The 25,708-nt window shown below is 41.8% G+C and overlaps 1 protein-coding gene across 1 annotated transcript in view; it reads left to right on the forward strand.

The window, feature by feature from the left end:
- LOC110070173 (T cell receptor alpha chain MC.7.G5-like) overlaps positions 1-25,708 on the forward strand; it is a 56,323-nt gene that overhangs the window by 27,358 nt on the left and 3,257 nt on the right. The window contains exons 2-3 of the mRNA XM_078378309.1: positions 23,299-23,601; positions 25,220-25,267. Coding sequence (XP_078234435.1) covers positions 23,299-23,601; positions 25,220-25,267 — 351 coding nt within the window. The remainder of the gene's footprint in view (positions 1-23,298; positions 23,602-25,219; positions 25,268-25,708) is intronic.

The raw sequence follows: 25,708 nt of genomic DNA on the forward strand, positions 1-25,708 counted from the left end.
TGGATTGGATCCAATGGTTAGTGTCAGATAAAGTAGATCTCTTGGATCAATGGAACTTACACCAAACCTTGCCATTATCAAATCCAGATTATTGATCAGTTTGTATTTACAATGGGTTGTAGCTCCTTGGGAACTGTGCAATTGCACCGGAAAACAGAGTGTCCAGTTTTCAGACTTGATGAAATACGCTTAAATGGATGGATTATGCAGAATGCTTCCAAAATTGGTTTTTAATAGGGCTTAGACATCCTTATTTTTTAAAAAAGGAAATTAAAATTCCCAGAACTCACCAGCCACCTCAGCTGTCACTCTGCTGAACTGAGGAAAAAAAGGAAGCATTACATGAGTTTATGTTGAAGTAAAAAACACTGTGTGAACTATGCCAATGTGATAACCTTTGGCTCTGGGACAAGATTGATTGTTCATCCTAGTAAGTTGTTCCTAGTGGAGTCCACTCCGATGGCTTGATGGCTCACATCTATGAGCATCCCCTTTCTATTTCTTTTCTTTTTCTCTCTTATGATGATTTCCCCCACTCTTTTCTGTGATTGTTAGTCAATCGGCTTATGGTTTGTCACCACTGGGATGGGATAAAATCCAGCTGCATTTTTATATCTAGGTACCAAAATGTCTTGGGCTACTGTTGGAGCAAAATGTAAGGAAGGACTGAAAGGAGCCTCACTAGATGAGGATTTCATTTGGTAAGCACAGTGCTTCCTTCATATATTTTTACTGGACACCCCTCTTTAATTTGGATTACTCGCTCCACATGTCTCTTACTATGAAAAGAAATATTGAAGGGGGAAAGACTACAGAGCATCCCAGTGTAGTTTGATTGGTTTTTAAGGTATATCCATCTGGAAGCACTTGTGGATTTCAATGGCTTCCTGTGTAGTCTAACATAATGATTGCTGGTGTTGTCCAGTACTTCTTTGTTTTGAAATAGGATTTCATACCTTCGAGAATACATTGCAATGTAGACTTAGAATTTGGAACACAGGCAGGATTTTCTTCCATCTTTGAAAGGACCAAAGATAATCAGACATGAGGAAATGCTAAAGGTTTTTGAGGAGCTCCACATCACTGTGGGTATACAAATACATATAGCCTGGTCTTTGGTAGAGGAACCATTCTGAAGGTGGATCCTTGTAAGTATTATAATGGTTCATTTCCTTTGTCCATTATATCAAGATGGGGACATTATTATTAATAGATAAGAGAATCTGCTAGGATCATCCCTACCTTTAAGCAGTGTGAGATGGTATCCTCAGGTGACAGAGAACAAGAATTGGCAACAAGGAGGACCATTTTAAGTAGCATGTCCTGTATCCTCTAAGCCAGTGGTTCCCAAACTTAGGTCCCCATATATTCTTGGACTGCAGCTCCCAGAAACCCAGTAAGCACAACTGGTGGTAAGGGCTTCTGGGAATTGTAGTCCAAAAACATGGGGTTACCCAAAGTTGGGAATCCCTGCCCTAAGCTAGCCTTGTCTTTGATGTGGTGAAGGATGATGCATTGAATGGTCTGTCCAATTGAGATGACTCAAGCACAACTGCAGATAATTACTGTGCAGCTTCAAACAGTCAAATGTAATTTGGGAGGAGGGAATACATCTAAAGGAGATTACCCTCCACTCCAGAGAGCAACAAATCCCATGTTAAAGGCTGAAATGAGAAAAAAATTGACATTCTTTTTAATGATAACAGCAGACACCAGCTGTGTAATATGTCTAAGTATTAGTCTCAACACAATCAGATCCACTGATGAATGGGATTTATTAAATTAACACTTCTATAAGTCCCACTGATTTGGTGGGTCAACTGTAGTTGGAACAGATGATTGGCTTTAACTCCACATGATCCTACATGTCACTTAATTGAATCTGAATCAAAAGAGGACTCTTGATTCCAGCAGTGGACAGGAAAAGGTGTAAAGAAACTCAATTTGGTTTTACACCAAGATCTAATGGTTTAACAAGACCATAGCAGGTGGGGTACAAAGGACTTTTTAATCCGCATCCATTGTAAATACTGGCTCAACATATAGACGGAGCTTCTTTTTCATCTGTTAATACAGCAAAAGGCAGGACTCAAAACAGTGGCTTCTAAGTAACTATCTCCTATGAGGACTCCCATCGTTCATGATTTGTATTAAAAGATGTGAGGAAACTGCTCTTTTTCAGTGTTGAGTTTCAGATGATCACAATGCTATTCTTCACTTCAGCTCTTTACTTAGTGTTCTCCTTGCGCCTGGACAATATTTGTCAAGGCAGAGAGCACTGTGGGTCTTCCAGCAGCAACTGGAAGGTGACATTCGGTGGTGGAACTCAACTGATTGTGACGCCAAGTGAGTTCCAACTCTTGTTGTTGTTGTTTAGTTGTTTAGTCATGTCCAACTCTTCGTGACCCCATGGACCAGAGCACGCCAGGCCCTTCTGTCTTGCACTGCCTCCCGGAGTTGGGTCAAATTCATGTTGGTAGCTTCAATGACACTGTCCAACCATCTCATCCTCTGTCGTCCCCTTCTCCTCTTGCCTCCACACTTTCCCAACATCAGGGTGTTTTCCAGGGAGTCTTCTCTTCTCATGAGATGGCCAAAGTCTTGGAGCCTCAGCTTCAGGATCTGTTGTTCCAGTGAGCACTCAGGGTTGATTTCCTTCAGAACGGATAGGTTTGTTCTCCTTGCAGTCCAGGGGACTCTCAAGAGCCTCCTCCAGCACCACAATTCAAAAGCATCCATTCTTCGTCGGTCAGCCTTCTTTATGGTCCATCTCTCACTTCCATACATCGCTACTGGAAAACCATAGTTTTGACTATGCGGACATTTGTCAGCAAGGTGTTGTCTCTTCTTTTTAAGATTTGTCATCGCTTTCCTCCCAAGAAGCAGGTGTCTTTTAATTTCGTGGCTTCTGTCACCATCTGCAGTGATCATGGAGCCCAAGAAAGTAAAATCTGTCACCGCCTCCATATCTTCCCCTGTGTATACAAGGGATTATTTTCCATGGACATCTCAAATCTGACAGTAACTCCATCCCCTGCCCCCCCAGTTCCATTCTTATATCATTGCACCTTGGAGAATTTTTGTCAAGACAGGAAACACGGTGTATATACTGGTGGCTTTCAGAAGGTGACCTTTGGAAGTGGGACCCAGCTAGTTGTGACAGCCAGTAAGTTTCAGCTACACTCCTTCACTCCTTTTGTTCCGTTAGATATAATTAGTCAGGTAGCCTTCCATGGGAGGGAATTCCCAGATATTTAGAAGGTGTCTGTGTTGAGGAACTTAGAATACTCTGTTAGAAAGCCTGTGAAGTACAGGAGAGAATTCTAAGTAACTCACCAAACTACGTCTCACAATTCCTTAAGATTGAATAATTGCAGTTAATGTGGTGTTGGACTACTCTAGCTGGGTAGCCTTGATACACCTTTGGTTTTGTCCAAACGGAGCGTAATGGAGCAACTAGACAGTTTGTGCTGGTGTACAAAGCAACAGCCGTTCACCCGGTGCAAGGAAATCAAGGAACCGACACCTTCCATTTTGAGACAAGTGGAATAAGATAGGACCAGGCTGTTGATTGCCGTTCTTCAGGTATAGCATGATATAAGTTTCTGCTAAGGTGAAAATCACTGTGTTAGTTACGGAGACACAACAGCATTTGGATCTGGGACACGTCTGCTTGTCCTACCCTGTAAGTCTGTTTTGTTTCAACAGCAGGTCCTGGCAGCCACTAATTCTTCATATATTGCTGTAAAAATGGTGGGTCCCAAAGCATCCCACTCCCCTTTTTGGTGATACGTATATCCCTGTTTGTACCTGTCCATTTACAACTAGGGCTGCAAACAGGTCCCCCCCGATCCACTCCAGAGGGCAATTCAATCCAGAAGGCTTTGTGTCCCGTTTGATTTGGTTTCCGCCCTGGATCCAATTTGGTTTATCAACATCTGTCGACCTGCATTGGAAAGCCAAAATGGCTAGAACTTGTTGATTGGTTTTCACACTGGTGTGGATGAAAGTGGGATCCAAGACAGATAGTAAAAAGAGGGTTATGCATGCCTTTCTGGGGTTCGTGTACTGGGCACCTTTAACTTTTGTCTTAAAAGAAGAGAGGCTGAAAGTTACCAGAAACGAGTCATTTTATAAGCTAGTTTTACTTCAGCCTGGAACCCAATCTAGCCAGGCGACTTCAGTTTGGAACCGGTTTAAAAATCGACTGTGAATGGCAAAGGAAAACAAGCAAGTAAACTGAAGTGAGTGCCACTAAAACTGGCAGGGCGTTCTTGCCAAGGTAGAAATCACTGTGTATAATACGGGTTACAATAAGATCACCTTTGGAGGCGGAACTAGGCTGGTTGTGACACCAAGTGAGTATCAACTCTTGATGCTTCCTGCACAGCATGTCAAAATCCCTTCCCTCACCGTCTTTTCCCAACTGAGTCCACCAAATGTTTTGTCTGATTTTGCTCTTAACATAGGTTTAGTTTAGACCAGTGGTTCCCAGCCATGGGTCCTCAAGATGGTCTTGGACTACAACTCCCAGAAATCCCGGCCAACGCAGCTAGTGGTGAAGGTTTCTGGGAATTTTGATCCAAGAACATCTGGGAATTCAAGGTCGAGAACCACTGGTTTGGACAACCAGGCATAGCAAACAAGTCATGTCTTGTAGTAATGTGCCCTTTGAGTTGATGGCAGCCACATATCATGGGGGTAGTGCTGCTTGAATTTATGGTCAAGTGGGAAACACTGTGGGACCTATAGGGAGATTACTTTCGGCTCAGGGACAAGACTGACTGTCCTACCCAGTAAGTTTGCTGCTTTGCTCCAATTCTTCAAATTTTATCACAGCTGGATTTTCTTTTTCATTTCCCTATCCCTGATCTCAGGCTCTCATCAATAATGTGCACTTTCAATTTGATTTATTATTATTATCTTACTATCTCTTTCTGTTCTGTGTCACAGGCTTGGATTGTGTGTGTGTAAGGGGGAGAACCACAAATTATGTAAGGAGGGAAGGTGTGAAATTAGCAAGAAGGAATTTGTCCAGTAAAACTCTGTGGTTCTGTGTGAGGCAGGTGTGCAAATGTGAATTGCCTAGCCTCTCACTCTGAAACGGAGGATAAAAAAAATCTCTTTACTATGAGATTTTCCCTCCACAAGAGCAATTTTGTGAGAAATCTTAAAGAGAATCTTAGATGTTTCCTGATCATTTCTTTTTTTTTTTCCTGAAAGAAATGTTAAGTCTTGGAAGACTGTTACAAATCCTACACAGGATGGTGTCTGTCCTGCATAGGATTCACTGGAAAGAGATTTAGCCTGCACAAAATTTGGCAGGTTTCTACACAGAACCATGTTTGTAGGGAAGGGAAGGAAAACGAGATGGGATCTCGTTTTTTTGAGATGCCCGGCGATCTTGCTTCGAGCGGAGTGTAGGGGAGAATTTTAGTGGGGAATCTTGACACAACAAAACTAGGGAAAGCACTTGTTAAATCCCTGGCAGGCGATTTACAGCCTCTTGATCTTCCTTCTCATGACTGCCTCGTCCATGCCCCCAGAATGACGACATGGATTTTAATTCCTCTCTTTGCCAACCATGTATAGCCTGGGTTTCCTAACTAGGACCCCAGGTAAACAATATGTTATTTGTGATCTGTTTTGTATCACCATCTGTTTTGAACCCATCTTACCTGTACCTGCTTGTGTGTGTGTTTGTGTGTGTGTATGTTTGTTTGTTTTAGTATACATTATGCAGTGTCACATCTTCTTGAAAGACACACTGAATTGAGTTGCATTGCAAGACACACATACTGGGTTTTTGTTATGGCCAGTCTGGCTGTGTGAATACTGGGAGTTACAAAGTGGTTTTTGGGAAAGGCACAAGCTTGATAGTGAGGCCAGGTAAGGAATTTCAAATAGAAGAAGCGCAAAACCATGTTGTGGTGTGTTCTGTTGGCACATGCTTTTGAACACTGACTAATATTACACAGATAACAGTCATGCTAGAGGACAGTCAACATCTATTTAGCCTAGTATCCTGTTTCCAACTGTGAGCACCTAAATGTTTTAAGGGTTAATAGCCAATGATAAATTAGGGTGAAAAACTGAGGAGGAAAAATCCTTTTTTTGTCCTCCAGGAGAGATTTATCTGTCCTTTCCTTGGGAAAATTTTGTGGGAAATCTTGATGGTATTTTTTGGATTTTCTGCCATTTTTGGATTCTGCACACATGAATGTCTCCCTCCCACCACAAAGGAGACACTAATGTGTGCAGAATGATTACAATTCCTACACAAAAAGGTGCATTTCCTGCACAATATTGCTTGAAAAGGGTGTTGAATTCTACAGAATTTGGTAATTTCTTGTAGCAAACAATGAGGGGAGGCTGAATGAACCAGAGAAGGTTTCATTTCATGGAAAGCTAATGCAGTCTCACACATGAGGAGATCTGGAAAAATCTCCAGGAATAAGTCTTCTATCCTTCCGAGGTCAGTAAAATGAGTACCCAGCTTGCTGGGGGGGGGGGCAATGTGTAGCCTGCATAATTAACTTGTAAACCACCCAGAGAGTGCTGAAGCACTATGGGGCGGTATATAAGCAGCGCGCTTTGCTTTGCTTTTATGTGTGAGAAAGAGAAGTTTTAAAAAAAATCCAACACCTTTCGTTTGCTAACAACAATACAGTGGTGCCTCGCATAGCGAGGTTAATCCGTTCCGGATTAACCTTCGCTATGCGAAAACATCGCTAAACGGGACTAAAAAAGCCATAGAAACGCATTGAACTTCGTTCAGTGTGTTCCTATGGCTTGAAAACTCACGTTTCTTCCATAGCGCCGCCATTTTCGCGCCCTCAGTAAGCGAGGGCAGGGCGCGAAAATGCGGCGCGGACCTTCCGGCGGCCATTTTGGAACCGCCGCTCAGCTGTTCTCCCCCACTTCGTTTTGCGAAGATCGCTAAGTGAATCGCTTAGCGATCATAGCAAAGCGAAAAATCGCCATAGGGGCCATCGCTGAGCGAACGCTCCAGTGATGGCCCGGACCCCCTCGCTATGCGAATTCATCGCATAGCGAAGCACTCGCTAAGAGAGGCACCACTGTACTTTAGGAATCAGGTGCTAATGATGCATTTTTAAAGAAATACTAGGTGCTCCATCACAATGCAGAAGTAGCAAAATCTTTGTCTAGAGCAGTGGTTTCCAACGGTGGGTCCCCAGATGTTCTTGGACTAAAACTCCCCTGGAAGATGAAGTCTAAGAACATCTGGGGACTCAAGGTTAGAAACCATTGGTTTAGATTTTTGAACTCTTAGGATTAACTGACGTAGTCCATACACTTCCCCTTTCCCTCCATCTTTCTCACCGAAATCAATGGTATCACAAGATGAATCTTTCGCTTGATCAGCTGAGAAATCAGTGGGGCTTGTCACCGAGCAAGACTATAGAGGTTTCGCTTCTCCAACTGATCTGAATTGTCATTGGATTGGATCCAATGGTTAGTGTCAGATAAAGTAGATCTCTTGGATCAATGGAACTTACACCAAACCTTGCCATTATCAAATCCAGATTATTGATCAGTTTGTATTTACAATGGGTTGTAGCTCCTTGGGAACTGTGCAATTGCACCGGAAAACAGAGTGTCCAGTTTTCAGACTTGATGAAATACGCTTAAATGGATGGATTATGCAGAATGCTCCCAAAATTTGTTTTTAATAGGGCTTAGACATCCTTATTTTTTAAAAAAGAAAATTAAAATTCCCAGAACTCACCAGCCACCTCAGCTGTCACTCTGCTGAACTGAGGAAAAAAAGGAAGCATTACATGAGTTTATGTTGAAGTAAAAAACACTGTGTGAACTATGCCAGTGTGATAACCTTTGGCTCTGGGACAAGATTGATTGTTCATCCTAGTAAGTTGTTCCTAGTGGAGTCCACTCCGATGGCTTGATTGCTCACATCTATGAGCATCCCCTTTCTATTTCTTTTCTTTTTCTCTCTTATGATGATTTTCCCCACTCTTTTCTGTGATTGTTAATCAATCGGCTTATGGTTTGTCACCACTGGGATAGGATAAAATCCAGTTGCATTTTTATATCTAGGTACCAAAATGTCTTGGGCTACTGTTGGAGCAAAATGTAAGGAAGGACTGAAAGGAGCCTCACTAGATGAGGATTTCATTTGGTAAACACAGTGCTTCCTTCACATATTTTTACTGGACACCCCTCTTTAATTTGGATTACTCGCTCCACATGTCTCTTACTATGAAAAGAAATATTGAAGAGGGAAAGACTACAGAGCATCCCAGTGTAGTTTGATTGGTTTTTAAGGTATATCCATCTGGAAGCACTTGTGGATTTCAATGGCTTCCCTGTGTAATCTAACATAATGATTGCTGGTGTTGTCCAGTACTTCTGTGTTTTGAAATAGGATTTCATGCCTTCGAGAATACATTGCAATGTAGACTTAGAATTTGGAACACAGGCAGGATTTTCTTCCATCTTTGAAAGGACCAAAGATAATCAGACATGAAGAAATGCTAAAGGTTTTTGAGGAGCTCCACATCACTGTGGGTATACAAATACATATAGCCTGGTCTTTGGTAGAGGAACCATTCTGAAGGTGGATCCTTGTAAGTATTATAATGGTTCATTTCCTTTGTCCATTATATCAAGATGGGGACATTATTATTAATAGATAAGAGAATCTGCTAGGATCATCCCTACCTTTAAGTGTGAGATCGTATCCTCAGGTGACAGAGAACAAAAATTGGCAACAAGGAGGGCCAAGCTAAGCAGCTTGTCCTGTATCCTCTAAGCCAGTGGTTTCCAAACTTAGGTCCCCATATATTCTTGGACTGCAGCTCCCAGAAACCCAGTCAGCGCAACTGGTGGTAAGGGCTTCTGGGAATTGCAGTCCAAAAACATGGGGTTACCCAAGGTTGGGAGTCCCTGCCCTAAGCTAGCCTTGTCTTTGATGTGGTGAAGGATGATGCGTTGAATGGTCTGTCCAATTGAGATGACCCAAGCACAACTGCAGATAATTACTGTGCAGCTTCAAACAGTCAAATGTAATTTGGGAGGGGGGAATACATCTAAAGGAGATTACCCTCCACTCCAGAGAGCAACAAATCCCATGTTAAAGGCTGAAATGAGAAAAAAATTGACATTCTTTTTAATGATAACAGCAGACACCAGCTGTGTAATATGTCTAAGTATTAGTCTCAACACAATCAGATCCACTGATGAATGGGATTTATTAAATTAACACTTCTATAAGTCCCCACTGATTTGAGGGGTCAACTGTAGTTGGAACAGATGATTGGCTTTAGCTCCACATTATCCTACATGTCACTTAATTGAATCTGAATCAAAAGAGGCCTCTTGATTCCAGCAGCGGACAGCAAAAGGTGTAAAGAAACTCAGTTTGGTTTTACACCAAGATCTAATGGTTTAACAAGACCATAGCAGGTAGGGGACAAAGGACTTTTTAATCCACATCCATTTTAAATAATGGCTTAACAGATAGACGGAGCTTCTTTTATATCTGTTAATACAGCAAAAGGCAGGACTCAAAACAGTGGCTTCTAAGTAACTTTCTCCTACGAGGAGTGACATTGTTCATGATTTGTACTAAAAGATGTGAGGAAACTATTCTTTTTCAGTGTTGAGTTTCAAATGGTCCCAATGCTATTCTTCACTTCAACTCTTTACTCAGTGTTTTCCTTGTGCCTGGACAATATTTGTCAAGGCAGAAAGCACTGTGGGTCTTCCAGTGGCAACTGGAAGGTGACATTCGGTGGTGGAGCTCAACTGATTGTGACGCCAAGTGAGTTCCAACTCTTGTTGTTGTTGTTTAGTCATTTAGTCATGTCCGACTCTTCGTGACCTTATGGACCAGAGCCCTCCTGTCTTCCACTGCCTCCCAGAGTTGGGTCAAATTTACATTGGTAGCTTGGATGACACTGTCCAACCATCTCGCCCTCTGTCGTCCCCTTCTCCTCTTGCCCTCACACTTTCCCAACATCAGGGTCTTTTCCAGGGAGTCTTCTCTTCTCATGAGATGGCCAAAGGATTGGAGCCTCAGCTTCAGGATCTGTCCTTCCAGGGAGAACTCAGGGTTGATTTCGTTGAGAAAGGATAGGTTTGTTCTCCTTGCCATCCAGGGGACTCTCAAGAGTCTCCTCCAGCACCACAGTTCAAAGGCATCAATTCTTCGGTGGTCAGCCTTCTTTATGGTCCAGCTCTCACCTCCATACATCGCTACTGGAAAAACCATAGGTTTGACTATGCGGACCTTTGTCGGCAAGATGATGTCTCTTCTTTTTAAGATGCTGTCTAGGTTTGTCATCGGTTTCCTCCCAAGAAGCAGGCATCTTTTAATTTCGTGCCTTCTGTCACCATCTGCAGTGATCAGGGAGCTCAAGAAAGTAAAATCTGTCATCGCCTCCATATCTTCCCCTTCTATTTGCCAGGAGGTGATGGGACCAGTGGCTGTGATCTTAGGTTTTTTTGATGTTGAGCTTCTGACCATTTTTTGCTCTCTCCTCTTTCACCTTCATCAAGAGGTTCTTTAATTCCTCCTTACTTTCTGCTATCAGAGTGGTATCATCTGCATCTCTGAGGTTGTTGATAAGAATGCTAAGATTAGCATTCTTATCATTTGCTACCTAGTTGCAATCATCCAGCATTTAAATAAACTGCATTTAAACCAAATTCAAAGACATACATTTAATTTGTACTCCTCGCTAATGTTATAGCAATATAGTTATTAGATACTATTTTTATTCCTGCATACTTTTAAATAAGCAGACAGCTTGCTAGGATGGTCCAGATAATTCTCCCTGAATATATGTGGCACTTGTTTTAGCTCATCCTTTTTTTACCTCACCAGGTAGGAAGGGCTGACAACGTGCTAGAGGTTTTTGAGAGACTTTCCATCACTGTGGGTATTCAAATATCGATAAGCTGATTTTTGGCAAAGGCACCCTTCTGAAGGTGAATCCCAGTAAGTCTCATGAATTGTTTACTTTGTCTAATAATGTAAAATTAGAATAGAAGAAGAGGAAGAGAAAAAATATTACTAATAATTATGGGCAGCTTTGGGTGACCCCATCCATATTCACTGTGGAACCTTTGGCAACCAAAGTAACATCTGGAAAAGAATTTGTTTTGCTGAGTTTCATTACTTTATTATTTGATTTTAAAAAAGGTAAAGGCTGTGCTTTCCAAGCAAAAAACCCAAAACAAGGGTTCTTATAAAAGTATTTCCCCCCTTTGTTTTTCAAAGTTGTTATTTTTTAAATGCTCTTGTTGCTGTATAACATCAAGTCACTTCTGATTTATAAGAATCCAATGAATTGATGAACTTATAGCAATTATTGCTGACTTCCAGCAGTCCGGTGAATTAATGTGAAAGTGGACTCGTCCATGAAAGCTCACATTAAAATATAGCAGTCTTCAAGGCATCACAACATTTTTCTCTTTATTTCTCTTATTTTTCCTTTTGTTTTTGCCGGAACTTCAAAACGTTCAAGAAGTTCACTGCTCACATCTTGCAAATCTTTTGAAAAAATTTTTGGGGGAAAATCTGCTTTTAACATCCTTTAAAAAATACACTCTTTTCTTTAAAAGATATTTCTGAAAGTTTTGAAAAGTCTTTGGAAATGCTCAGCTTTTCTTAATAATAACCTTGATCTTAAGAACATAACGACTGCTTTGTTGCCGGGATATGCCAGCTGCAGCTCCACAGGTTATGTACTGTTTTCTATATGGCCCCCAAAGTGGCGGGGTTCCCACCCGTGTTTCCCTATTAAACCTTGACTTTTAAGATTCCGATTTAGTCACTGCTGGAAACTGCACATCCCATCCTTTTTCATGATGGATGAAGACCTCCTAAGCTGATGGACGTTCTGATCCAGCAACCTTCTGTGGGCAAAACACTTGACCAATGATATAGAGAACTCTTGAGAACATTCCTGTAGGGATGGATTGACCAGATTTAGAGTATTCCTCCTCTCCTCCAGTATGATGATGAGCTTGTATTTGTCAACAGGAATCATTAATGACAGATGACTAGTTAGAAGTGGATGGGTCTTACAGAGCAGGTTGTAGTACAGCTGGACGTACCTTTTGATGGATTCAGGAGGGGTGGCCTTCCGTTAAAGGAATATAAGACAGATATCAAATGCTATACTCTTAAAACATGTGGCTCACCAAATAAAATATATTAGCTCAGTCAATAAACCAGGAATAGGGAATTTCCGGCCATCTGTACACTGGCAGATTTGAACTTCCATCAGTTCTAGGCTGCATGATGAAAGTTTGAGAGGATAGGAGTAAGAATCCAAACACATCCGGAGGACTATTTGTCTTCCCACTGCCCCATACTCAGATAGCTTTTTTTTCTAAATGCCATCCCAGACTTTGTTTTGTGTAAGGAAAAAGTAACTTTTCCAAGCCCTCCCCTGCCACCACCTTCCATCTTTTTACCCATCTATTATCTCCTACCCATTTCCATCCTTAAAAATCTTTGTGTTATAGAGTGACACATTTTTGTGAAGCCCACCGATAAAGCCCAAACTCCTGAAATAGAGCCATATCATTATATTTTCCTTCTAAGTGTGAGCATAGGCAGAATGGTGCCATTCAAAAGGTCATAAAGGTGCCATCTTGTAAAGGTCTGTCTCAAGGTGTAACACAGGTGGATGGAAGCTCATCTTTGGAAAGGGAACAAAAGTGGTCGTTAACCCTGGTAAGCTCACATTTCTGCGTATACCAGTATTTAAAGAATCAGGAATGCAATTTAATGGATGTTTGTGAGGCTGCTGTTTTTTAGGTATTCCACTCTAGCATCGTCTACTGTTCAGTAGGGGTGAGTGATGGGATTTTTCTGATTATTCTCTCCCTAAAATACCACTTCATAAGGTCTTAAAGGCCAGATGGAATGGTGCATGCAGAGGAATGGATGGGTTGTAAGACCTGGGATGACAATGTTAAAATGAAATAGAAAATAAGTCGTCTGAAGATCAGCATTGTCTAATGGTACAGTTCCCAACCTTGGGTCACCAGAGGTTCTCGGACTAAAACTCCCAGAAGCTTTCCTCACTAGTTGTTCTGGCCAGGATTTCAGGATATCTGGGGACCCAAAGTTGGTAAGCACTGGTTAGAAAGTCGAAATAGGACCTGGGAGATCTAGGTTATAGTTCCCACTGTACCATGAAATTCATACAGTGACCCTTTTCCCCCCAACTGACCTAGAGCTGTTGGCAGGAAAAAGTGGGCAGGATTAGAACTACGGACACCCTCTTGAATCCACCGGATGGAGGGCAGGATATAAAAACAAGTGCTTATCAATATACAAGATTATGGATGTATTTCTTGATGTAGGACTAAGACATGGCATGAATACAGGTGAAGAAATCTGGTGGACACCGTCCCCATGGAGGCAGAATGCATCACTTGATAAAGTGAACACCCTTGCTGGTGGTTTTTGTCACAGCGACAAACACTGTGCCCATACAAGTGGCTACAAAATCACATTTGGGAGCGGGACCAAGCTGCACATTAAGCCAAGTAAGTGGTGCAGATTGCATCAAAGGATGTCTGGAATTGTGGCATTTGTTATGGGGCAAATGTGGTGCATTGTGTTTGGAAGAGGTACTGAACTGGTAGTTATCTCCTGTGGGTTAAACTTCCACCCACACTCCATCATTAGGTACTATTCAAATTCCTATTTACCTTAGGCTGGATCCAGATCTAGTCATGCTTAGAGCAGAATCAATGGTCATCATGACTAGCTCAGGTCCTATTTCTTGGGTTTGTATTTGTGCAGCCCTGTTAGTATGTTCTATCAAAACCTATGAGGAATTTGTTCTACCAAAACCTATGGTGTGTTCAAGACTGAGTTCTGTTTGGCCTCAGCTTTCATAGACTGTAGCTCACTTCCTCAGGTGCATTGAATCATAGAGGTGTAGTGTTGGAAGCGACTCCGACAGTCACTGAATCCGACGCTCTGATGAAGCAGGGAATCAAAATATAGTGCATAACATCAGTAGATGGACTTTTATACAGTTATGGTCAGGCTGGGAATATAAAATGGAATGGAAGGCTGAAAGGTCCAGCACAAGAGAGGTCATTAATTTGTCCTTGATATGGGTCCTCAATAGTCTTTGGGAATGACAGACAGATATCTTAATAGTCCTTGGTAAAAGGATTATTAATTCTGAGGTCATTGTTGGTTGACAAGTACATTGAAGAACAGAGAAGCAGATCAGCCCATGTAAGGTGAGACAGGTTTTGTGACTTGCCATCTGGACAATTTTCTCTAATTGTACATTTTCTATTCCTGTTCCGATTGGACCTCTGATTTCTGTGAGCTACTCTTTCCCATTATACTGAATTAAAATAAAGGCTTCCCCCTCCTCAAGTATGTTAAATTGCTTAACTGGGCTTGAAGGTACTTACCAAACATTGACAGTTATATGACAATGCCCAGCTCTTACTTAATAGAAGTATTTAATAGAAATGTTGAACAAAATGTTATGGTGAGATTCAGAGTGTGACGATAGAAGCGACCTTATTCTAAGAAGCTTTGCTGTATAGACAAGCGAGACAGGAGTTTGGCCTCCCGATACTGAAGAACTATCACTCCTGTCATCATCATTGGCTAGACTGTCTTCAGCTGATGAGAATTGGAATTTAGCAATTACTGGAGCGCCACAGTCCTAATAATACATAAAAGAGGGTTATGTCAGAATTAACAAAGGAATGCTCTGGGAGCCTTTCCAGGCAATTTGTTATTTTAAAGTGTATGTGTGTGGGGGGGGGGGGCGGAGGGGGGAACCCTGTGGAATTTTTATGGAAATGACTCAAATTTTAAAGCAAGAGATTCACTGTTAAAATAAGAGCTAGGCTGACTTCTGCAGGACATCAACAGAGTAGGTGGTACAATACTTGGAACCCACCACAAAGCCGCCATTTTGTAAAGGAGTGTTTCACAGTGTTAATACCGGCAGTGGATGGGGCAAAATCACCTTTGGCAGTGGGAGCAAACTTACAGTTCTCCCTGGTAAGCCAGCATTTTTATGACTTTGTGTTTAGAATAAATTTGACTTTTGGTGAAATTTCAGCCCATTAGAGACAGTTGGGTCCAACTTCACTTCTTCTAAGACTATACCCATCAGAATCACTGAAGTTCACTGATTTCAGTGAGTAGTTTTGTAATTTGCATCTTGTTTTCGAAGGGATGTATAGCACAGTGTGCTATAGTGCAGGAAGCAGACCTTACTTTGGAAAAGGGACAAAGCTCTCAGTGAAACCCAGTAAGTATTTCACTGATGGAAACCGAAAAGATAATAGGAAGCCTTCATTAGGAGGAATAAAATTATTGATTTTGGAGTGGGGAATTTATCAATAAGTTATGATAAGAGAAAACATTCTCATTAGTTTTGGGTGAGCCATGACTTCTCATTATCAGCCAGAGTAGGGTGTGTGAGTGTGAGTGTGAGTGTGAGTGTGAGTGTGTGTGTGTGTGTGTGTGTGTGTGTGTGTGTGTGTGTGTGTGTGTGTTTTAAGTGCAGGGTTTTTTGTTTGATTAGTTTGTTTTCATTTGGTTCGTGTGTAAGCGAAACGAACTAGTCCCTTGTTAACTGAAACAAAGTAAGAAAAATCTCCTGATAAGCTTGAGCACCGGGCTGAAAACAACAGAACAGGGATGAGCACAGAGTTCAACCCTTTGGTCAAAAAGACAAGTATAAGATGGGGGATTTTGGGCTCAGTAATACTGCAATTGAGAAGGGTGTTGGAATAGTTGTAGATTGTAAGATGAATAGGTGCCAATAGTGTGATGTGGCTGCAAAAAAGGCAAATACTTTTTCAGCTTGCATTAACAGAAGTGTGGTATCCTGTGAAATCCTAGTGCCCCTCTATTCCTTCCCTCCCTGCCCACTTTGGGGGATATTCTTCCTGATGTTCTTGGACTAAAAACTACCAGGAGCCTTCATCAGTATGCTGGCCAGGATTTCTGGGAGTTGTAGTACAAGTACATCTAGGGAGCCCAGGTTGGGAACCACTGCTCTAAGAGAAGCCAGTGGAAGAACAACAGTGGAGCATCTTAAGCCCCATTCTAGTCATCAGCATTCAGGCACTGCGCTCTGTAGATTTAGACAAAATAATTTAAAAACAGACAAAGTGCAGGATGTTCAATGGGAAAATATGAGCAAAGCGGAAATAACTTCCATTGGGGAACAGGGCAAGCAAGATAATGTGTGCCACCAGCAGATGGCCGCCATTTTGTAAAGATGTGTCTCATAGTGTTACTGGTAACAGCTGGGGAAAAGTCACATTTGGAAGTGGGACTAAACTCATCATTCTCCCTAGTAAGCTGATGTCTTTATATATAAACATTTCTGAAGGAAATTTTCGTAGATTCGAGTCCAGTTTCTATGGGTGTTTTGCCTCAATCATTTCACCTCTATTAGATTAGCAAATCACAAATGGAAGCTAGCTGTCAGCCCACATGGGCCTTCTTCGGGCTAGGCACCACATCTCTTTGGAGGGTGTAGTAAAAATTCAAGAGTTCTCTAAAGTCATTGCTAACTGTTTATGCCAGTTTCAATATTAAGTCAGCAAAGCCCAGTTCCCAGGCATGTTGGTTTTAAATTCTACCTCTAGCAACGTTGACTGAATTGTCTCAAACTCAACAAAAGATAGCCAGCCACTCAGCATCCCTGCCTTTATCAATTGAAAAAAGTTCATTTTATTCAGCTGGGGACTGGGGCAATACAGAAACGTGGCAACACCCCTGTTAGAGGAAGTCCGTTTAAAATTTAGTTTACCCCCGAGGTTCGTTATTTATAACCAGATTAATTGATTGAACTGTTGGTTGAAGGAAGATGTTATCCTCAGGCTGCAGTCTTGCTTGGATGATGTTAACCGTCCTTAATTTGAAACAGGCATAAGCATGTAGCCATGACTTTTGGAACTCTTGAATTTTTAGTGCCTAATCCACAGATAAGTGTTGTCTCCTCTGATGAAGAGTCATAGGAGCCGAACGCTAGCACTTGTTTGTCCATTTTTAAAAATGTGGTCTAATAGAGGCCTCTCTCCTGCCTTGCCTCCCCATAACTTCTAAAAAGATGACACGTGTTTTTGTTATGTGCTGAGTCATTGTGTGAATTATGATGGCAAAGTCATCTTTGGAGATGGGACTCAAGTTACCGTTAAACCACGTAAGTCTAATACCGAAAAACCTTAGTAGACAAATCATTCTTTTTCCAGATCCAAGGAGGCCTTGCTACATTGGTTAGAGGAAAAAACTCTGGAATCTCCAGATCAATTTTTTTTCACATTTTTGAAAAAGTTCTTTTGGCCAGAATCCTATTGCCAGTTGAGTCTAGCATAAGAGAAATCACATAAACCTTGATGGCAAATTGCCACTTATTAGCAAGTTAGTGGTTTCGTTCCTGGACATGTGCCCAGTCATGCAATTGGCCATGAACCCAGCAACGTCTTAAAAGAGTGGCAATTTTGTAGCCAAGACTTGTTTTACTTAGAAAACTGTAAATTTCCAGCAGGACTCTGGCCATTTTGGGGGAATTTAGACCAGCAAAGTAAGTGGAAGTCTTCATCAAATGTGCCGTTTTTGCAATTTACTGTTGTAAACGTACGTTACGTTTATGTGCCATCAAATTGGCATTGAATTAAAGCGACCCTAATTGGGCTTTCAAGGTAAGGGAGACATTTAAGGGGTGGTTTCACCAGTTCCACTTCTCCAGTGAGCTTCCATGGTTGAGTAGGAATTCAGACCTAACCCATCACTCTACCCACTACACCACACTAGGTATCACAGTAAATGTATAGATTGTGTTAAATGCATTTCCTATTCAACACAAATAGAGTAGGTTTCACTATGCACTGGATCACCGAGACGGCTGCCATTTTGTAAAAGCATGTCCCACAGTGTCAACTTTGGTGGCGGATGGAATAAACTGATATTTGGAACTGGGACGAAACTTTTAATTCTCCCAGGTAAGGTACCGTACTAACACTTGGTCAGATTTAAAACTGCTTTACCTCAGAAATATATTTCCTTTGGTCTGACAGATCCCAGTACCATAGTCAAAAGGAAATGTCTAGTTTCAAGTTATGGTTTATCAATAGAACTATATCAAAATCATGTTTACCCTGCTCCTTACTCAAATAGGCTCTTAGACTGGTTTGCAACCATCCATATTTCTTTATTAATTTTATATGATTTTTTTCCTTCCGAAAAATAATAGTATCAGATCCAGCCTTCCTTGTTTTATTGCTTATTTAGCCTCGTAAGGCAAAAAGCTCCTCCAGATGGAAGGTTTCTCTAATACAACAGAACAATGATGAGGCAGTTATTTTTGGTTGAGTCTCCCCACACACTGGGAACAGCGCCATTGATGTCCCCATTAGATAGAAGGATGCAACAAAATAATTCCGTTTGAGAGAGGAAGGTCTTAGTCAGTGGAACATGATAAAAATCAGAGATGGATACTTGGGTTGTGGGACTTGTTGTCAAGTTGGACTTCAGTTGCACCGATGACTCAATTCGAACTCAGCTCTCCCCCCCCCCCATGACACAGATTCGACTTGTGGTGTGGAATCCACCCACCCTTCCCTTTTTTTTCCCTGAGGAAAAAAAACTTATTTTTCATAGGGACTCAGAACAGGGACGTGGGACTCAGAACTTGGTACCAAAGACTTGGACGGGGTGCTTCATACCAAAGATTTGGACCCGAAGACTCCATTATAAAAATACTATTTACTTGTTGGCCAAGCTCTGATGAACAGTCCCTTGTGGAATTCTGTTTCCCCTGCCTCACCAGCAGCGGGTCTCCCCTGTGTGATATCATGATGTCCTTTTTGAGCCTCTGAGGAGAATAGTTTCTCTCAGCGTCATCTGAAAATCAGCCAAAGAACTAACCATGTTTGTCTCAGGATATTGGCAATAATTTAAATTAAATGAACAGGGTAAAACACATCTGAGGAAGTGAATTTTGTTCCACAAAGGCTCACAAGGTAACACTTGCCTTACTAACCAATCTGTTTGTCTTGAAGATGTCATCATATTTTACCCCCTTTTCTTCTTTTGTAGTTTTTTTTTTTTCACTTCAGCCTATTAAAATAATGCATCTGTTTAAGGCTCAGGCACCAGGAAAGCAGAGCTGCCCTGAATGAGCTGTGGGTTTTGTTTTGTTTTTAATCCCAGTGAGGATTCAGAGTTTAGACGGCAGGATTATTCACTGTTTATTAATTTAAAATATTTTTACCCCATCTTTCTCCTTAGAAAAGGACCCAAGGCGGCTTACGTCGATTAAAAGACCATAGTAAAGCTAAAAACAAGTATACCCATTTTTAAAAAGAGGCCAACAAATCTCACACTAAAAAACACGGTAAACAAAAAGAATACTAAAACCGCACTTAAAGCAGTAAAGGCACAACTGTCCATTAAAAAAAAAAAACCACTCAGGCAGGCAGTCACTCAGGGAAAGCCTTGCCTGAAGAGAAAGGTCTTTGCTGGCTTGCAGGAAGACAACAAAGTTGGGGCCAGCCTAGCCTCTTGTGGGAGGGAGTTCCAACGTCTTGGAGCAGCCACAGAGAAGGCTATGGGATTAGACAGTGTGCTTTTCAACATTTATGTACACAATGCTCCAACCGAAGAAGTTGCCGCCACAATTTGATGAAACTGTAGTTGTGTGCATTCACAAGGCCCAGTTGGACTTCCCTAAGAGATTCCATGGAGTTCTATCCTCTCTCTCTCTCTCTCTCTCTCTCTCTCTCTCTCTCTCTCTCTCTCTCACACACACACACACACACACACACATGAAGGGATAGCAGCCTTGCATGTCCTGACCCCAATAAAAAATTTCACTGCCCATTTCTATCTCAATTGAAGCTATCCTACTGAAAAACCAGTTCTCCCACACTAGCCAAGTGGGAGGAATCAATGCATGTCAACACCCGGTGAGCTACCATTTTGTAGAGGAATACGCCATAGTGTTACCACCAATGGATTTAAATATGTATTTAGAACGGGGAGAAAACTTGTCGTTATCCCTGGTAAGCTGGCATCTCTGTTTACGCCAGTGGCTAGAGAACCATAGGAATAAATTCATTATCTCTTTGTACTTTTCCCTAGTCTATTCCATCATGATGCCCTCTTTTAAATGAAATTTTATAAACTGATTTTCTGTTTACATGGACTTTGAAATACTTTCTCTGTAGGTATCTCGTTGGTCTGATAGCTTCCCGTGTTCCCTCTGCACCTTTGGGAGCACAACTCAAGGGCCTGGAAGTAAAAAGAAGTGCATTCACAAGTGCTTGGGTGCACATGTGGGGACATTTTGAATCCTAAGCTTGAAGGTACCCAGTAGTCCCAACCAATGGGGTTTGTGTAAATGTTGGTAGGAATGAGCTACCGCTGGGTATTTCAGTGGCTTAGGCCTTTGGCTGTGGAGCCAGAGGTTGGGAGTTCAGTTCCCAACTGTGCCTCCTTGACATGGGCTGGACCCGATGATCCATAAGGTCCCTTCCACCTCTCCATTTGCAAGATTATTCCAAATAGAGTAGTCCTAGACTGAGCTGGAATTTTCAGCATGTATAGATTACTGAAACAGTGACATCTGCGTTGGCTTGGGCATGTTGTGAGAATGGCTGATGGTTGGATTCCAAAAGATATCCTGTATGGAGAATTAGTGCAGAGAAATCGCCCCAGAGGGAGACCACAGCTGCGATACAAGGATATCTGCCAGCAGGATCTGAAGGCCTTAGGAATGGACCTCAACAGATGGAAACCTTGACATCTGAGTGTTCAGCCTGGAGGCAGGCGTTGCATCACGGCCTCTCCCAATTTGAAGAGACCCTTGTCCAGCAGGCCGAGGCAAAGTCCAGAACAGAGCTGGACAGGGGACAGATTGTATTTGTCTGCAGTGTGGAAGGGATTGTCACTGTCAAATTGGCCTTCTCAGCCACACCAGACGTTGTTCCAAGTCCTCGATACAGAGCACATTACCATGGCCGCCTAGAGTAGTCCACCGCGACTAGATAGGCGGGATATAAATAAAATAAAATAAAATAAAAAATAAATAAAATAATAAAGTCTCTCGAGACTGAAGGATGCCTAAGACTCAAATTGGAAGGTCCGGTTGATTTTAAGCCAACATTTTATACAGCTTTAAGGAAGTTTCCCATATTTATTTTTCCTACCATGCTCCAAAAAAAGCCAATCTGAAGAATCAAGCATTTTTAATGGAGCATATGGTGTGGGGAAAACTATGGGGTTTAGGAAGAAGATCTTCAGAAAGAGAACCAAGCTATGTGTGTTACTCAGCTAGTGATCATCTCCTACTCTTCTGTCGTTCATTTTCTTTCCCATGTCTGTGTTAACAACCTCTCGGGGGGGATGGGGCCCAGATCAGTACAGTTTTGTTGAGTTTCACACTTTGAAAGGCAGGAAATGTGGGTAGAGAGCTCAGCGTTGAAACTGGGAGCTTGTAGTCAGAATAAAGCTGCACACGAGAGACCCACAAGGAGGTGTGAATTTTGAAGCTGCTTCTGGGAAATTGTTTCTCAGAATGAAACTCTTGCTTGCACCAAGCAAGGGCATGAGGGAGCAAACAGGGTGTTTGTTTCCAAAATGTCTCCAGATGTGCCTAGTTGTTGACTAGTGTAAATTGTAAATTGCATGGCACTTAAAAGTTATGTTTTAAAAAGAAATTCATTACAGTGGCAATTCCAAGACTCTCCTCCCAAAATTAGTTTGTTGCAATTATAGTTACAGTTTTGTAAAATTAAATCTTCATTTTATCATAATTCAAAAGCAATTGACATATTTTTAAGTTACTTCTTGCAAAAACGTGTAAGAACACTACAGTTTGCTAGTCTGTGGCCCAAACAAAAAACTATGAAAGTAACTAAAACCACATAGAGTTACACCATAAATGGGAATGTTACACCTCTTTACATTTCAACAATAATGTAATGAAGTCTTGACTTAGTTTTTATTGGGAGGAACTAATAGTAAGAAACTTCATTGTAAGTAACTAGTTATTTCCACAGTTCTGGCATTACTTGGAATTAAACATTTATCTCACTGGTGCTGCTCTTCGAATCTGATTGCTAACTGGTATATTTTAATATCATTTTGTGGGAATTTTTGTTGTGAACAGAAATATGTTAAACTAGGAATTACTTGTTCAGGAAAATAATATATTTGGGTCTCATGACATGTTTTGGGTGTGCACAGTGTCTTTATTCGTTTCCTCTCAGCAGCAGAGGTTCTATGAAATATCCTTCGATTTGCTATAGAACGGTGGTTCCCAATCTTGGGTTCCCCAGATGTTGTTGGACTAGACCTCCCAAAAATCCTGGCCAGCACAACTAGTGATGAAGGCTTCTGGAGATTTTAGTCCAAGAATATCTGGGGACCAAGGTTGGGAATCACTGTTCTGGAGCACAGCAAGGTTACCTTTCAGGCAATAGAAGTCCAGACCTTTCCTGGACAAGGAGGATTAAATGCCCTGTTCTGGGTCAAGACCTACATGCCTAAGATCTGAGCAAGACAAGCAGATCATCTCTAGATGAGAGCCCTTCTCCCTTTACCTCAATGTAAAACCATACAGTGAAGGTAATCACCAAGTTTCACCGGGCGTCCAAACATCTGGTGCTTTTGGCAAGCTAGACACCAATATCTTCCATCTCAACTTAGTACCAAAGCATAGAGTGTCCCAGGTTGAATCTCTGGCATCTCCAGGAAGGACTGGAAATACTGTCACTGGAAACCCCAGATTGCTGGTTAACAGTACAATGGTGCCTCGCAAGATGATTGCCTCGTGGGACGATTAATCCGCAAGACGATTAGTTTTTGCAATCGCTGTTGCGCTTCACAAGACGATGGTTTCCTATGGGCAATTTTCGCAAGACAACAATTTTTCCCATTGGAACACATTAAATAGATTTCAATGCATTCCAATGGGGAACCGCATTCCATAAGATGATGTTTTCTGTGGATGATTTTCGCAAGACAGCGATTTTTCCATTGGAATGCATTAAATAGATTTCAATGCATTCCAATGGGAAACTGCGTTTCGCAAGATGATGTTTTCGCAAGACAGCGTTTTTCACGGAACGAATTAACATCGTCTTGCGAGGCACCACTGTATCTAGCCAAGATCTGAATCAGTATAAGGTCGCTTGACATGCTCCATGTGGTTGATTTGTTGACCAGTGTAAATTGCAGATGCAGAAGCTTCCAAGAGATAACTTTGCATATCCTTTTGTTTCCTCATTTAGATATTACAGATTCTGACCCTTCTGTCTACCAACTGAAGCCGAAAGATAAAGAAATGGAGACAGACCAAAGCGCTCAGAAAGAGATTGGCGTGTGCCTCTTCACGGATTATTCCTCTCACACGCTCCAAGTGGGAATCAATAAAAATACACAGCCGACCAATGGCTCTTTGGTTGTGGTGAAAGAAGACGAATATGACGAGAAAGGAACGGCCAGCTATGGGATCGTGTTGTGGGGTACCTTGGACGATGAGTTTCATTGCAATGCAGTTATGAATGGAAAAACCTTTGAAACAAATCCAGAAGGTAAAAATACGACGACATTCTTTGCACTCAAGCCATAGCTTGCTTATCACCATGGCTAAGAATGGGCAGCCTCCTGAAATGTTGGAGAAAGGAATTTTCCCAGCTTACTTAAAGTCCCTGACTTTAGCGAAAATCCAGTCTCAACCTTTCTTGTAGGGCTGAAGATCACTCCCCACCCACCGACAGAGTATACAAGAGTTTATCTTCACCTATAAGATAGATAGTTGTATAGCCGTGATTCCCAACCTTGCGTCCCCAGAGGTTCTTGGACTAAAACTCCCAGAAGCCTTCATCACTGGCCAGGATTTCTGGGAGTTGTAGTCCCAGAACCACTGCTCCAGAGGAATTCTATAGGTCGCTATTTTGCCCGCGCTGGCCCCGTGGGGGTGTGTGTGGGGAGTGTGGCAAGGGTCTGGAAGGCTCCCTTGGACCCTTGCCACACTTCCCCCACCCCCCCACGGGTCCAGGGGGGGCAAAATCGCCAGCTCCCAGGACCTTTTGAGAGGCTTGAAAGCTTCTCTGAAAGCTTCTTTGAAAGCTTGAAAGCTTTGCCCGCGCTGGCCCCATTTGAAAAGTGCAATCACGCATGTTAGGAAAAGGTAAGAAATAAGATTCTGGGGCAAAAATTAGTTGTGTTGCTAATGTAGTTGTTGAAAAAAGAATCCTCGTCTCTCAGTGGAAAATCTCATAACAAAGGCCAGTTGTTTCAACGGGGTGTCTCAAAGGCTGAAATCCTGTTGCTTAGCATAGTCATTTTCACTCAAGTAGGCCTATTTCAATCCACAGAACATATAGAGGAGCTGACTTACTGTATTAATATTTCAGTCAGTGTGTTGAAATTCCCTTTGTCACCAAGGATGGGGAAATTTGAGAATATCTGTTACATCCTTACTCTAGAGCTGTGCTTCCCAACCTTGGGTCCCCAGATGTTCTTGGATTAAATCTCCCAGAAGCCTTCACCACTACCTGGACTGGCCAGGATTTCTGGGAGTTGTAGTCCCAGAACCACTGCTCCAGAGAGAATTCTATCCATTCTGGCCTTTTCCACCAAAAACGGCTCAGCCACTGTTTTGTGCCAACTGGTGGTTAGAGGACATCTAGATTCCATGCCAGGCTGTCATAGAAGCTCTCCAGATGCCTTCAGGGTGATGTTTGAGTGAGATTGCAGATCTATTCATGGTCCTGGTATCCATTTCCTTCTTCTTTCTCTGGAGAAGATAGCTATGAGGGTGACAAAGAGAAAAAAGGCCAATGAAATACAGTAAATATTCATTCATTCATTCATTCATTCATTCATTCATTCATTCATTCATTCATTCATTAGATTTCTATCCCGCTTTTTTAGACAACGTCTACTCCGGGCGGGTTCCATCAAACATTATAAGCTAAAACAGTTAAAAACAATTAAAAACAATAGTAATTCGTAATGGTTAGTAGTGCTCAAGATGGAAAAACAGAAAATTATAGTAAAAATAAAGTCAAGTATTGACAGGAGGGAAGGCCAGCTGAAAGAGCCAAGTTTTTAATTGGCTCTTAAAAACATATAATATAATCATGGCTGTGACAGAAATCAGTGTTGCTATATTTTTTCTAACTGTAATTATTACGATTGTTACAGATGCAGGCACCTGTTCAGCAGAGGATGAAAAGCCAGTTTTTGAAGCAGGTATGTGCAACGGGGATAAACCAAACACTATGTGTGCGAATAAAATCCCAAAACCCCATTCCTCTGAGCAAGCAGCTTTCGGGGGTGATCAGATGAACATGTAGCTCACTTTATGGTTTGCTCTTGGTGTGGTTTAGTTCACCCTATTTTTCAGTGACCTTATGTGTTTATGTGCCCCCTTTGTGAGCTATTCTGCTCCTTTCTGGCATAGTATTAGGGCTGCATTTTTAAAGTGTGATTCGGAGCGCTCCTGATTCTCCTGTTCTGCAATTTGTGTGGTTGCGTAGTTTACACCTCAAAAGAGTTGTGAATGGTGTTCTCTTCAGTGACAATATGTAATGGTTTGTGAAAGTAAAAAGGATGCCAGAGAAAGCCTCTCTTCTATTTTCCTCTTCTCACAATTTTTTTTAAAAAACTATTCTCCTAAGTGACACAGCGCTA

This window comes from Pogona vitticeps, chromosome 6 (genome assembly GCF_051106095.1).
Source record: "Pogona vitticeps strain Pit_001003342236 chromosome 6, PviZW2.1, whole genome shotgun sequence".
Classification (NCBI taxonomy): domain Eukaryota; kingdom Metazoa; phylum Chordata; class Lepidosauria; order Squamata; family Agamidae; genus Pogona; species Pogona vitticeps.